Source organism: Lethenteron reissneri, chromosome 7 (assembly GCF_015708825.2).
Source record: "Lethenteron reissneri isolate LAM-NWPU_2019-01 chromosome 7, ASM1570882v1, whole genome shotgun sequence".
NCBI lineage: Eukaryota > Metazoa > Chordata > Hyperoartia > Petromyzontiformes > Petromyzontidae > Lethenteron > Lethenteron reissneri.
Genome location: NC_083785.1, coordinates 1,704,354 through 1,719,314, shown reverse-complemented (window position 1 = coordinate 1,719,314; position 14,961 = coordinate 1,704,354). Strand labels below are relative to the sequence as shown.

Sequence of the window (14,961 nt, the reverse complement as noted above, 5' to 3'; positions counted from 1 at the left end):
GCCGCATCACACATTGTACGTTGCGCACATGTTAGCAGATGTGGGAAACGCCGACCGGGCGGCATTCCCCCGCTGCAGAGGCGTCGTCTTGCAGTGCTCTGTTCATCGTGGTTTTCTCCGCCGCTTTTTAAAGTGTTTTCTCACGTTTGTGTAGATATCTTTGGGACCTTTTTGCCAGTATCAAAAACGATGAAAAATAATAATCACTTTTGCCATTTCTGGAAATAAAACAGGTGTTAAGATGTTCAAACACCAAATACATGCCTTTTGCAAGGCATTATTACGTCTGCATTAACCACACATACTTGTGACAAAACATGTAAACAGACATGTTCCGATAATTTATGCATTATCCTTGAAACTGATTGGCCTACACCAGAGACAGCCTTCTTGAGATATAACTGCTCGACCCAAGCTATAAGTGATCTAATACTTGCATTGTCTTTGTACTGTTCGTCTTTCGGCTTAACACTGGTGAGGCAAGGCCATAAAAAAGGCTGCCTCTGGTGTAGGCACCTTCGATTAGAACGGTTGGCTATGTACGGTGCACCATACATACCTACCTACAGCACCACAGCCTTCTGGGATGGCGAATATATAGCAGATAATTTTTTATGCAATTAAGTCACTTCTCCGCCTGAATAACATAACCCCAGAAGTTAATCCTTTACCTGGCTAAACGATGGCGTTTATTTAAAAGTCGTATACCTGGTGCTGTAACGACAATGATCGTCTTCCCCCAGCTGGAATACAAGACTCAGTATGAAAAGACGAAGGCCAAGTGGGGCTGGATCGCCGACCGGCCCGACGTTATCCACGCCGTCAAGACCACCCTGCAGCAAAGCGACGTGAGTGTGCAGTGTGCATCGTGCAGTGTGCATCGTGCAGTGTGCAGCGTGCAGTGTGCATTGTGCAGCGTGCACGTGGGCCTTTCATCGCCGGTGTAGCCGGTCCGCCTTGTCCCCCGCTCCTTCTGTCGTGAATCCTTTCGAGGGGGGGTGGGAGAGGTCAGCTAAATTGACAACAATAACAACAATAAAAATAATAAAGTACGGAGACGACGAGCAGTGACTCTGCATTGTGTTCTGTCCTCCGGAGAAGTGGGCGACTCGACAACGGTTGAACACCGGGGGACGGGGGGCGGGTTGTGAAACGGCAAAACTTTGTTTCAAAAGTCCTCTTCAGAAGGGCAAATTGAGTACCTGCATTTGTGATCGGAGATCCCCTCCACGTCACAACACCGCAGCTGAATTCCTTGGTCCAGAAGATGGCCCCCACATCTACTTTGGGGGGGGGGGGGGGGCTGCCTCGTACTCTACCATGCATGTAGGTTAAATTATAATAATTGTGCCCATGATTAAATCATGAGCCTGCATGCTTATAGTAGGTTTTAGAATAGCATTATTTACTTACTTGCTTTTCGCTCTGTGCAGCGCCTTGCGACCTCTGGGTGAAACTCGCTTTATAAGTGTAAATTATTATTAATTAAACGCACCTGGCTACCCATAGCCTTTGCAAACTGGTTTCTTAGGTTCTCATATGCTACAGAGGGCACAATTATACACGTGCAATTCATCACAGGTAAGCCTACACCGGCTACACCTGTGAGTTTCATGGGTTTTTTGCGTGGCTACGTGGCCAACGGGATCGCGTTGCATTTTTACCTTTTTTTTGCTGACGATTCGATTGCAGGTGGAGTACAAGTACGACCGGGAGATGCTCAAGGGCTGCAAACTGTCCGTGGTGGACGACCGCAACGTAGCCCACGCCCTGCACGGAAATGAGCTGGCCAGCGAGGTGAGGGCCATTTCCACACGCCTCTGCAACCCAGTGACGCGCACGCATGCACACGCGGAACGGCGATGTGGAGGCAGCGAGGGTCAGTGGATCACACAAAACGTTGTGCAACTCTCTTTATTGTGGGTATCGAGGAGGTGCCATCATGCCAATGGAGAATGTGGTACAGCAATGTGCGGACTAATGTCACCTGTCCCTTATATATGGGATAGAGTGTCGCCCCCTCTCACGTGGGGGTAGTCTCCCGGTGGTCCGGTTTCCTCCCACAATCATTTCTTTGCCAATAACATCTTAATGAATAGAGGACATCGGAGGTGGGTTTGGGAATTCAGCGCCGGCTCAATACGTCGGCTCTTAGAGAAATCAATTTCGCGTGAGCCAGCTGCATTACAATAATGATCAGCCACGGCAGAAGTATTGGTCCTACTGTGTTTCAAATCTGCCTTATGCTCACGAACACGGTCCGAGACATGTCGCTTAGTTTCCCCAATGTAACTGCTGCCGCAGATACAGCTTAGTTTGTAGACGCCGGGATATTGCATGTCAGGAATCTTTTCCTTCACAGATGGGATCAGATCACGAATTTTATGTACTGTGTTAAATCGGACCTGGATCTTGTTTGTTCAAGATTTTGGAAATATTTTGGTTACCCCTGCTATGCATGGCAAGGTGATGGTTTTGATTGGATCCTCAGATGGCTCCTTCCTCACGGTTGGGGTGATGGCTTTGCAGATTCTGGAGTCAGAGTATCCATTCGCCTTGAGAGCTTGGTGTACGTGTTTGAGTTCACTGGTTAGCTGTTCATAGTCGGAGATACATTTAGCTCTATGGTGTAGCGTTTTGATGAGGGATTTATTCTGGGATGGGTGATGGTGGGAATCAGGTTTTAGGTACGTGTCAGAATGGGTCACTTTCCTGTAGACAGAATTGCTCATTGAGCCATCTGGTATCTTTTTGATTAGGACATCCAAGAAAGGTAGCATGCCATCCGTTTCTACCTCCATGGTGAATTTGATGGCTGGGTGCATGGAATTGATGTGATTGAGGAATTGGTTCAGAGCCGGTCGGCCATGTGGCCAGATGACAAACGTGTAATCCACGTAGCTCTTCCACAAGGATGGGCGTAGAGTGGATGCCTGGATGGTGTCCGTCTCAAATTTTGCCATGAAAATATTGGCTTCAACCGGAGATAAAGGAGAACCCATTGTGGTGCCTTCAGTTTGTTTGTAGAATGTTCCATTCCAGGTGAAGTATGTATTGGTACATCAGCATTCAATCCTTGTTGGACCAAATTTTCAATAATTGCAATTCTATTGGGCACAGGAACTTTGGTGAACAAAGAAACTACATCTAAATTAACGAGCAAATCACCTGGGGACAGTGAGATGTCTTTAATTGACGATACCAAGTGAGCTGAGTTAAGTACATAAGAGGTGGTCTTACCAGTGAATGGCTGCAAGGTCTCAGACAGATATCGGGCCAGTTTGTAGGTGGGTGAGCCAATGGTGGAGACGATAGGACTGAGTGGTGTACCTTCTTTATGGATTTTTGGTAAGCCATATAGTCTGGGTGGTCTAGCAGCAGAAGGTTTTAAGAAAAACCGTTTGGTTTGTTCAATTAATGAAGCTGAAGTAGTGATGATACTATTCGTTTTTGTAACGAGGCTGTTGGTGGGATCTCTTTTAATTTTTGTGTAGCTACCATCATTAAGTAGGTCCTGAATTTTGTTATTCTACACGGTTTTGTCCATGATAACACTGGCATTGTCCTTGTCGGCTGACAGGATGACGATATCATCCCTTTTTTTCAATTGAGATAACTCAAAACGCTCATCCTTACTGATGTTGCTGACTGGTATCTTAGCGCTTTTGAGGGTTGCAGCGATTTCAGATCTTGTCACGTCTGCAGTGATGTGTCCAAAACCCTTAAGAGCTACATCGACCTGGGCAATGATGTCATCCACTGGTATCTGTTTGGGGGCGACTGCAACGTTGAACCCTTTAGCTAAAACTGACTTTAAACCATCGGAAATTGGGCTATTACTCAGATTAATAACAACCTTGTCAACGTCTAACTTTTTAATGTGTGGGTCTGATTTATTCTTGCAAAGGAGGTTGAACTTGGAAATCAGGTTATCTTTACATTTAGCTGACATAGCGGCTGATAAAGCAGTCATGTTAACTACATGTTCCCAATCAGATGTAGACATTTTTTCTGTCAATGTTAAGTGTGATTTCAAGAGTGTCTTGTCTACATGATCTAGTTCAGTACGGAGCAGTATAATTCTCTCTGAGATCAGGGCAAAGCGAGCCCTGAACAAGATTCGTTTGGCATTGGAAGATGTGACAGCAGCAGAAGTCAGTGTAAATGAGATCGTATTACCTTAGAGTCGCGGCATCTCTTCAGCAATGTGAGTGACTCGATCAGATGAGCTTTCTTGTCTCGGAGTTTGATAAAATATCTGATGGTTATGTGGAATCCCTCCCTGTAGAGGCAGTTAAACTTTCGTGACTGCAGGAATTAATATTCTATGGTTCTTTCGGTAAAGTCACGTAGATAAAAAAACATAATAATACAAATTAAGTGATTCAAAATAACCATTTGCTTTCATCCCACAGGTGAAATACAGAAGGAAGTATGAGCAAGTGACCAAGGGGACATGCATCCAAGTCGCCGAGACTCCTCTGATGAACCTGATGAAGCGCGTCACTGATATGGTGTCTCAGGTACCTCTTACCGCCTTGACCTCAGCATCACGTGACAGTAGTGGGCCAGCTGCCACCTGTAGTCACAGCAAGAAGGCTTTCTGCAGATGTTAGTCATCTGATGTGGTCACCACAGAATGCTGAAACACTGAAACAGAAATAACAATAGCCTGCTTGGTGTTGACCTCGTACATCAGGTTGTTAAATCAGCAGAATCAGGCCTGGCCACTGGCTATCAGTCGCTCGTATCAGATTGGTGCAAAACCGATATGAATACGTTTGGAAACAAATGTATGATGTAATATTATCGATCACTGTTTACTGTGGAACGTTGAATGCTGGTGTTCTCGTGCACATCCACCAGATGATAGTCAGCAACTCAATATTAGAGTGAAGAACTCTCGTTATCGAACTTCAAACTACCATGATCTGCCTTGAAGAGGATCCTGGAGGTCATTGGCCTCTCACCTGGTTATGAAATAGTGTTTCGTTATAATCCACTGCTATGCACTGTGATTCCAGTCAAATAAACTGTAATTAATATAATGTTACCGTTTTATACTTCATAACATTTTGTTGTTGCTTTTGTTGTAATAATGAGGTTCAATTGCGCGAATCTGTACGTGTCTTTTTTTCTTGCTCCGAAACCAGAATAAATACAAGGCGTTGAGCGCGAAGATCCTGCCGAAGGCTTCGTTTACGCACATGCCTGAGACACGGGAGACGGCGCACATCAAGGAGGTGTCCAAGATGCAGAGTCATGTGAGTGGCACAGCCGTTGTTATGGCTGCATCTACGTTCGCGTTTGTAGGCTGTGGCCTTGTCACGGCGCTTAGGGGAAATACGTTTTCTTGAGAGTCAACGCCGGTATATATGTGGATTTCGGTGGGACCAAGACTCGGTTATCTGTGCCCACAAACCGAGCACTGGGTAGACAACGCTGCTTGGGCGTGGGTGCGCACACACTCGCTTCTGTGCTCGCTAGCGCCGCTGCGTGTGGTGATCCTCTCGCTTTTGCGTTTCCGTATGCGCGCCACAGAATACGTACAAGGAGAAGTTTGAGAAGGAGAAGGGGAAGTCGAACTACGCCATGATGGTGGCGCCGCCCGACGTGACGCACGCCGTGGACGTCGCCAAGAAGCAGAGCAACGTGAGCTGTCGCGCTGTACCCACACGCTGCGCCCCGCACACACGCACACAGCGCGCACACACGCACACAGCGCGCACACGCACACACGCACACAGCGCGCACGTGCCTCTTGTCGCCGAGAGAGCTGGCGGTACCTGTAGCAGCTCTAACCAGAGCAACAACCAGAGCAGATGTCAACCACTGGCCACGTGGCGCAATGGTTGGCTGGGAGGGGGGTTGACTCGACATGTAGTCCCCTCACGGTTGATAAAATGATCACTCTGCTGCTTTGCGGGGGAAATCAAGAGTGGTTGTCCTTTGGATCGAATCACCCCCACATTAGTAATGTAGAATTTCCACCGCTGGCTCAGGCCTGTAAATGGGAGATGAGCACTGCTGCAGGAAATCACTTTTGCCTTTTGATTTCATCTGTATTCTGGTGGTGTCTTGTGCATTGGTGACGGCTCACTTCTGCTACCAATGTTGACCACGCACTCCGTAGAAACCCAGTGGGAAGCCCATTGAGGTTCAATGGTGACACGTTGCTTGGAGGGAGCTTCCCACAAATAGCCCCTTGCCCTTCCATGAAGGCACGTGCCTATCCATTGTGTGATTGTGAAACAAGGCCTCGTGACATTGATCAGTCCATTGTAGATTGTATAATGGATTAGCCGACTTTATCAGGCAAAGGTCAGTTACTTCTTCAGAACATCGACTTCGTTCACGTAAACTACATCTGATACGCTTTCAGATGGCACCTCATTCGTTGAACTTTGCGGAGTGGTCTTGGAGGAATTCTGCAGACAAAAATACATACAGTACATACATAGTCGCTGGCTTACGTAGATTTTGAAACCTGTGTTGCGACAGGTAGCGTGCCTAAGAGTGGTAACTATGCCCGCGAATATTTGGGTCCATCAACAAATGTGCACAAATGTGTAAAAATGTTGCCACTGTGAAATCCTCAGGTATTACAATATGTATTGTTTCTTTAAACATTGTGTTGCACGTTATTTGATTTCTATATTCGACTGATGTGACGTACTCGATTTTGTACGACTCACCATCGTCCATTATCTATCTGCTGCTGGATGAATGTTTTCCCACATCATCACCATCCCGCGCGGGTGATGCAGCAGTCCATCCGGCTCCTGGGCATGAGCTGATTTCATTGCTTACATTTCCTCAGCGGATGCGCCTCCTTCTGGCATGCCACCCTCCTGTTAACATGACGTTCTAAAGGATGCTTGTGCTGCGCTGCTCCTTGGTTACAGCTGAGCTACAAGAAAGATGCCAAGTCCAAGTTGCCCTACACATCTGTGGCTGACCGTCCTGACATTCTGAAGGCCAAGCAGGCAGCAAAGCTGATCAGCGATGTGAGACACGTGGACATCTGCAGTATTCACATGTATATGCATAAATGTGCATTGCAATTAATAAAGCAGACACAATATAACGCAATGTATCCGCATTGATGGGTGTGTAGCCTGAACATTAATTATAGAATGCGTGGTGTCATGGAAAGCACGCAAGTTTAATGTTCACGAAGAGCTCATGTATAAGGTTAAAGTATGGTTTTCTGTTCAGTGTAAAATAACCAGATTTCTGCATTCACATACATCTTGTTTGCATTGTAGTAAGTTGAAACATAGCAGAATATATTTTAGGCTCGAAAAAAAAATCAGAGGCTTCATTTCTTGGAAATGGTTCTAAAACTAGAATTCTTTTTAAAAATAAAAACTGTGACAAAACTAACCGAACCTCATGTGGCTTATTTCCCAAACCGTAAAATTACTTTCTAACGACAAATCCCACGCACAGCTGGTGTTTTCAACCACATATGAGCACATGCCACCATTGACGCATTTATAAGCATTCATCATACACCTTATTAAATGTACTAATACGTCAAATGTTCACGAACAGTTTAGAAATAAATAGAACTTCACCAAAGCTAGGTAGGCCCCTGTCAGCGCAACATTCGTCGCTGTGCGACTGTTATTGCCGACGTTTGCGACGGCGATGACGTCATGTATGTTGTTTTCTGCTTTAGATCGAGTACAGGGCAAAGGCCAAGGAGGAGAAAGCTCACCCAAGCGCCATGGTGGGACGTCCTGACATCGAGCTGGCCAAGGAGGTGTCAAAGTTGACGAGCCAGGTCCGTCTGCTGTAAAACGCTCGGCACCCACAAACAAAGATAAAGATCCCCCCTGATAGCTTTAACAGACGGTTGGGGCAAGTGCTGTTAGCGAGCAGCTATGAAGGCTGGCACGGCACACGAGGGGGTGGGTGGCCAGCATCACCCCCGGCCGCCTTTGTCTCTACATACACACTTACACATATTTACACACGTGTCAATCACAACTGTGAGGCACACTGACCATGGTGATGAGGTCGCCGGCGTGCTTGGCGAGCCTGAAGGCCGGCGAGTTGGAGGAGTACGTGAACTTACAACACCACGCCTGGCCACATATGTCTCTCTGGCTCAGTTTACACACTGAGCCAGGTATAAATTTGAGGCAAAGTCGACCTAGGAGATGTCCAGGACCGGTTCAGATAATTGTCACCGGTGTTGACCGTGAGCGGGAATCAAACTTGGGTCGCCGGGTTCGTAGCGCAGCGCGCTAACCGCCACAATACCGCTCCCTACAAACACGTGTCCAACTGTTCTCAGCACTTGCCCGTGGAGGGCTAATGCCCAAAACGTCAGCTCCACTACGACAGCAGTGAAGCGATTTCATCCGGTGATTGTCCACCATTCGCAGCGTGGGCCCCGTTTTATTCTTGCGTCCGATGGCAATATTATCTCTTGAGTTAAAATGCTCAATGTCGAGCTCTGCTGGCCACAAGAGAACATCAAGAGAGGGTTCATGTAATTGTGTCGTTCCTCCTTCGTTAAAGCAGCACATGCTACAGTGATTTTTATTCGGTGGCCCGTAGTTTTGGTTGCAGTTGCTGCAATCGGCATGGCCCCAAAAGCTTGTACTGACAGTGGCATTTCTCTTCCCCTGTTTAATTGCATCGTTCGTGTGTGGGCGTGATACGGCGATAACCAGGTGGAGTACACCAAGCAGAAGCTGAGAGGACACGGAGCAGCATCGTACGATACGCCCATGATGAGGCACCTCAAGAAGATGGTGACGCTGTCCAGTGATGTGAGCGCCACTGCCCAGTTTTAATTGTTTGAGCTGTGCTGGTTCGTAGCTTTGCGTCGTTTAGTTGTGATTGCAATTAAGGCCTATCTTCGTAAGCCGCAACCAGCAGCTGGGGCGTAAATGTGCCTTGTTAGATTCTACCTCTGAAAATGCCGCTATTATCTGGGATGTGAGCCATCGAGACGGTGTTATCAATGTCAGTAAATATGTTGGAGAGCAAGAAAATGCAAGGAGATTAGTTGGTAAAAAATGATTTTTCTTGGTCATAAATATTCTCTGATAGCGTTGTTTCTTGAGGCAGACTTTCCTGTCTTTGCCAAAACGTCTTCCCCCCACAGCTGAAATATAAGGAGAAGTTTGACAAAGAGGTGAAGGGACAGAAACAGACTGGAGACATGAAGGAAATGCCCACATACAAGACAGCCAAAGACGCCACATCGCTGGCCAGCGAGGTGAGAGCTCAAAGCAACCCATCTAGCCAACGCAAACTATGGCTGTCGGTGTTGAATCAACGTGCATCAGCCAGGTTGATTAATGACCCCCCATTTACTGATTCACCACCATCCGTTCACCCGCTCATCGGCGGGACAGTCGCCGCGCCATCGCTCTTCTATTTCCACCACACTACTGCTGCTCTTGTCGTTATCGCTGCCGTGAACCTTGCTGCCGTTCACTCCGCGCACACCACAGGTGAAGTACAAGGAGGACCTGAAGAAGATGCACAACCCGGCTTGTGCCGACTCGCTGCTCATTCAGCACGTGACGGGCACCAGCAAGCTGGCCAGTGAGGTAAGCGTCGTCTTGTCTGTTCGCTAGAGAAATCGCTGTACACATCCACAACTATGCGGTCACAGGACTCTGCTGGGTGTCTTACACTCGTCACGCCTAACCACTTGTAACAACGTCGTTCCCGTAGTGAAGTGGAAATCCTCCTGCCTGTGATATTGTAGACCGCAGCACTCGTTTAGTACTGTCTTTGTTCTAACCTTGGAACTCTGTGGATGAGATATGTGAAAGTTATTCCCTTCTCAAGGATGTGTGTATGTTGAGCTTCTTTTACACTGTACGTAGCCAACCGTGCTCACCGGAGGTGCAGGGGAAAGACAACAAACTAGACACAAAAAGCAGTTCTAAAGAAATGAGTTTCTAATTTAGATTATTTAAAAGTGCATAGCTCCCAGTGGCGGGGGGGGGGCGAGTTTCTCAACCACAGTTGACTTCCCGACAAAATGGTATTAATTTTACTAACCCCCGGATGAACGATTGCGAGCCGCTCGCTCTTCCCGCCGAGCCACCTGGCCGGCATGTGAATGATTTGTGGTGACATCCGAGTAAGTTTATGAGGAGTGTCCTTTGGTGCGCGCTTGAATTAACAGAGCCAGTCATCATCGCTCACCGACTGCTTGCGCATCACATCCCAGTGGTATATGCATCGTGCATTACCCCACAGGGCCCAGCCGATGTTGCTCGCTGGGACTTCTTGCTGTCAATGATATCACAGCCAGGATGATTTTTTGTTGTGTTTTTATTCCCCTTCTGGTCATCTTACACTGTGAATCTGTTGGGATCCATGGTGAACACTGCTACTCATGGATCGCTTTGCCCCAAAGCCACGGAGAATTCACGGACAAGATGGCTGTGCATAATGGTCACTGCTATTATGTAGAGCGTGTTGATGGACAATAATTGGGAAGGAATTATGTTTCTCACCCAGATGGGAATGTAGAATTGATGTTTCAGCTGGTTGGTCTTCCGAAGGAAATGTATAAAAGGTTACGTGGATGTGAAACACCGTTATAAACAATTGCTATCTTAGAGACTCATCATTGAGTACTGTAGATCATTGTGGGCAATAACATTTATAAATAGACTTACATTCTGTCTCCACATACAAATACAATGTTTATTAGTCATTGGCCTATTGTTTAATAAGCCTGTCTCTGCTGATGAGACCCAGAAAGGCAAAACCCATACAGAATTTTCTAGCATAAAGACTGCTAGATAATATTGGTTTGAAAAGCCAATAGGCTGATGATTAAAATCATGGTCGTTATATACGTGTTTTGACAGAATGGATGTCTGGTAACTTCCAAGACCATTCCAATTCACTAAAAAAAGCTACACTTGTCAACGTGGGCATCATTACAATTTTGTTTACGTTGCAACGTTACATTTGGGTCAGATAAGTTTCCTTAGATTTTGTCCCGTACAAGTTTGGTTCTGACCACGCTCCTCAGTACCGTTGAAGTAAAATATTCCTCGCCCAAGTTCGTTCCAGTCCAGGTGCTCACGGCTGAATGTGCTCAAGCTTGTGAATGCAGTCAGCTATTGCCTGTGTCAGAGCACTTGGCCAGATCTGTTAAGTTTCTGAGTGTGAAGCCATAGTGGGCCGCATGAGAGAGGTAAAATAAACTTTATTGATATTCTTTGGGTCTTTCGGTAAAGTAACGTAGATAGGTTCAAAAGAATTATTAAAAAACTAGGACGTTTCGATCGCAACACAAGCGGTCGTCATTCACCTGATGACGACCACTTGTGTTGCGATCGAAACGTCGTAGTTGAAATAATTTTTTTAACCTATCTACGTAACTTTACCGAAAGACCCAAAGAATCTAAATTCCTGCAGTCACGAAAGCTTTAAGTCAAGATTTAAACTTTATTGAGTTTAAGTTCTCATTCCGGTTAACAATTGTTGCCCAAATACTATTGTAGAAACTCATTTGATACTAAATATTAATAATCCGCCTTGCTCGAATGAGTACTTTGGCAGTGCTCATCTCCTGTTTACAGCCCTGAGTCAGTCATGGAAATTCCACATTCTTATGGTGAGGGAAAGTTTATCAATAGGACAACTCCTTTCCCACAAACTGGTAGTTATTTTATCGACTGCAGTGGGGTGATGGACTGAGTCAACTCCCAGCCAAAATTTTACTCAGAATCTTCCGATTGTGAGCTGCTCGCTGTTCCGCTGAGCCATGTGGCCATCTACCTTGCAGAGAGAAATGTAAATCAATGCGTATTGGCTGAAAAGAGGCCTTTTGAAGGGACACCAAAAGTAGATTTGCGGTCTCTTTTCCTGGGTTTCTTCCCTAATGTGATGTCACGCGTGATGTCTATTTCATAGTCCTTTGCTTTGACTCTGATAACAAAAGAGCAAACCGATTTGAATAAGCAAATCCAACGAGACCTTGTGATGTGCTCTTGCTCCCGAGCCTGACAATATTTTTTTCAGGAGCCTGGTGGGTGTAAATGCCCCGTGAGAAACTGTTTTGAAGGAGAATTAATGTTCATATTAGTAGACAGTAAGAGTGTGTGTCCATCCAGCTTGAGCCAAGCTGGTGTTGTGAGAAAAAGCTCTCCAAGCGATAGGACAGTGAACCGTACTTGCTGATCTACAAAGCCATGTCTTAGTGACCAAAACTCACCCACCGCTCCATTATCCTCCGTCAACCGAAGGTCACTTCACTGGCGATTGTTCAGAGCTCTTGCCTGACATTAAACAAGAGGGCAATCTAATCAAAATGCACACATCCATAGCAACTGTGATAGTCTGTGTAACCTCGATTGCAGAGTGAGATCAACCTCGTTTTCCATGGTTATTCCTGAGGAGGGCTAGCTGGCTGAAACGTCTATGGTTTCCTCTCGGAGATGAAAATAATAATTTGTGCTTTTGTTGTGTTGTACATAATCCACCTGGCTATGATCACTAAAACAACGGTATGCCACGGCACGTGACCAATACTTTTCTGTTGCTTCAACAATTAAGCATACATTTGCAGAGAATAAAAGAGCCTTTGTAAAGGTGTGTGTCTTTAAAAAAGCACTCTCACATAAACTGCGAGATCAACTCCGAATGCTTAAGAACAAACAGCACATCATGTAGAACTCACGGTGTAGGTTGGAGGTGCCTGGGTGGCTCAGAGCGTTGAGGCTGGCACCACTAAGACCGTGGGTGAAGCCTGGCTTTCAGCCACCCTCGTTTAAAACAGGGTTCTCAAGTGCATTAGGTGAATTGGCCTCGGCCTGGTCACCAACGACTGCACAGAAGCCATCACACACACAGAGTAACATTTGGCTTGCCCTTGATTATGGCTACACTGCAGCTCTGTCACACTAAATAAATTATCTCACAGCAGAGCCTGTGGGAGGGTGCGCCTCCTCACGTGTCAAGGATTTTTCGCAAGTCCTGTGAAAAATCACTTCCAATGAGCCGTCGTGTGGCATGTGGGATGCACGTTCTCTTTGTCATGGCACAATTATCACACATTGGGGGGAAAAAATTGGCAACATAACAAAATAACTCAAGTTACATCTTGATAGCAGCTTTTGATCCTCATGGCACCCCTCTGTTTCACATTATTTGCCAGACCACTGATTACTCTACTCACGATTGCACCAAGTGTTGCTGGATTCACGTTTAAGGAGGCTTTGAATAATAGTTTGTGTACAGGGGCCTTGGTTTAAGAAAAAGCGCCCTTGAAGAAATAAAGTTTTGATTGATTGATTTCCAAAAAATATCACAGTTACACATTCTTGGTGGATGAAGACTGAGGCAGCGAGGAGTGCACCTCATTGTGCTGCATGCAGTGGTGCTGCCGCCAAACGCACGAAGCCGATCGCTGTAAACGCTGCGTTGGGAAGGGTGTGCATTAGAGACGGTGCCATACACATACCTGGACTCTGGACTCAAATAACCCCGTGTGCCCATACACCCCCCCTTCTGGATGCAACCTCACCCCAACGTTTTTCCACTTCACAGTTTTATCAGACGTCGCTGTTCTGACATTGTCCCGTCATGCACACCGCTGTTTTCCACCTTGCTATTTTATCTTTGTATAATTTAGTTTAAGGTCACAACAGTAACAACAAGCACCACACGTTGCATAACTTAGTTTGCTTTTACCGTACTAGGCAACTGCACTTCCTGACTGACTTTCTCAATTCGACTAATGTCACAGCTTGTGCACTTTAACAACGAACCATTAACCCTACATTTTCTCTCTAAAAGGTTCTGCGTTTGTGTCCTCATCCGTTTCATTGTTTTCAGCTCGGTTTTTATATACAGTTACAATCCATGACCATCACAGTAGACATGTCTATAGGAGTAACAGATACACGTTGTGAGGATGAAGCAGTGTTGCCACGCCTTATAGAATTATAAGGCTGAATAAGCAAGATGTCTAATTCAATTACAAAAGTAAAATGTTCAATTTAATGCAACTGTGAGTGTCTGATGCAAAACTCTTTAGTAAATATGGACAGAGCTAAAAGGAAGTAGGCCATGATCGCCCACGTCTTTGGAAAAGGACACGGTACATAAGGAGAAAGATAAAAAAAAAAACATACTGGTATATATATGATTGTCACAATAAGCGGCTTACTTGAATACAGGATCAGCCATTCTATACAGACAAGACAGAACTTCAGTCGAGATTAACAGGTCAGAGATATGTGCAGCAACGAAAAGACCATTCAGTGTGCCGAGGAGAAGACATCTCATGATGATGCTGACACTGTTGATAGTCATGAATATTATCCACGTTCTATCGACTGCTGGATATAGTCCTCCCAAAAGCCTTCACCATTCATCAAAGTCTGTTGTGTAGCCTTAACAGACTTTTGTGGTAAGTGCTGTTAGCGAGCACCTATGAAGGCCGGCACGGCACACAAGCAGGTGAACTGCCGCCGTTGTCTCCCTAGTGGCGATGTTTTGCACACCGCACCAGGTACTCATTTGAGGCCGAGTCAACCTAGGGGAGGCTCAGGATCTGTTCAGATAAATTATCGCTGGTGTTGGTGGCCATGAGCGTCGCTCTGTCTCCATGGTGGAGCCCTCTCTGGCTGCCGCTCAGTCACCAGTCAGCGATGGGGGTCGGCTGAGAACGTGAAATAGAAATGGTACCAGAGTGACGGTTGACACATTCTCAGCAAGGCCGTGAGGGAATTTTAAAGCAAGGAGAGGATTTTTTGTTGGTAAGAAAAGTCAGTGGGAGACCAGTTTGAGTCACCCATGAGGAGGTATAATGAGGTTAATTGTGAAAACTAAATGAAGTTTCTGGACAGAAACATTTTACGTGAACTTAAGTTGTCAATGTTTAGGATTCATAGAGCTCATTGGAAATAGAGTTGCAGGAATTACATTTTAAGAAGTTGTGCCACAGTAAAGTGAACATGG

General features: G+C 45.9%; 1 protein-coding gene across 1 annotated transcript in view; it reads left to right on the top strand.

Annotated features, from left to right (window-relative positions):
• LOC133355737 (nebulin-like) overlaps positions 1-14,961 on the top strand; it is a 218,957-nt gene that overhangs the window by 159,469 nt on the left and 44,527 nt on the right. The window contains 10 exon segments of the mRNA XM_061573054.1: positions 744-848; positions 1,693-1,797; positions 4,416-4,523; positions 5,154-5,264; positions 5,542-5,652; positions 6,906-7,007; positions 7,685-7,789; positions 8,688-8,786; positions 9,125-9,238; positions 9,477-9,575. Of these exon segments, the coding sequence (XP_061429038.1) occupies positions 744-848; positions 1,693-1,797; positions 4,416-4,523; positions 5,154-5,264; positions 5,542-5,652; positions 6,906-7,007; positions 7,685-7,789; positions 8,688-8,786; positions 9,125-9,238; positions 9,477-9,575 (1,059 nt within the window).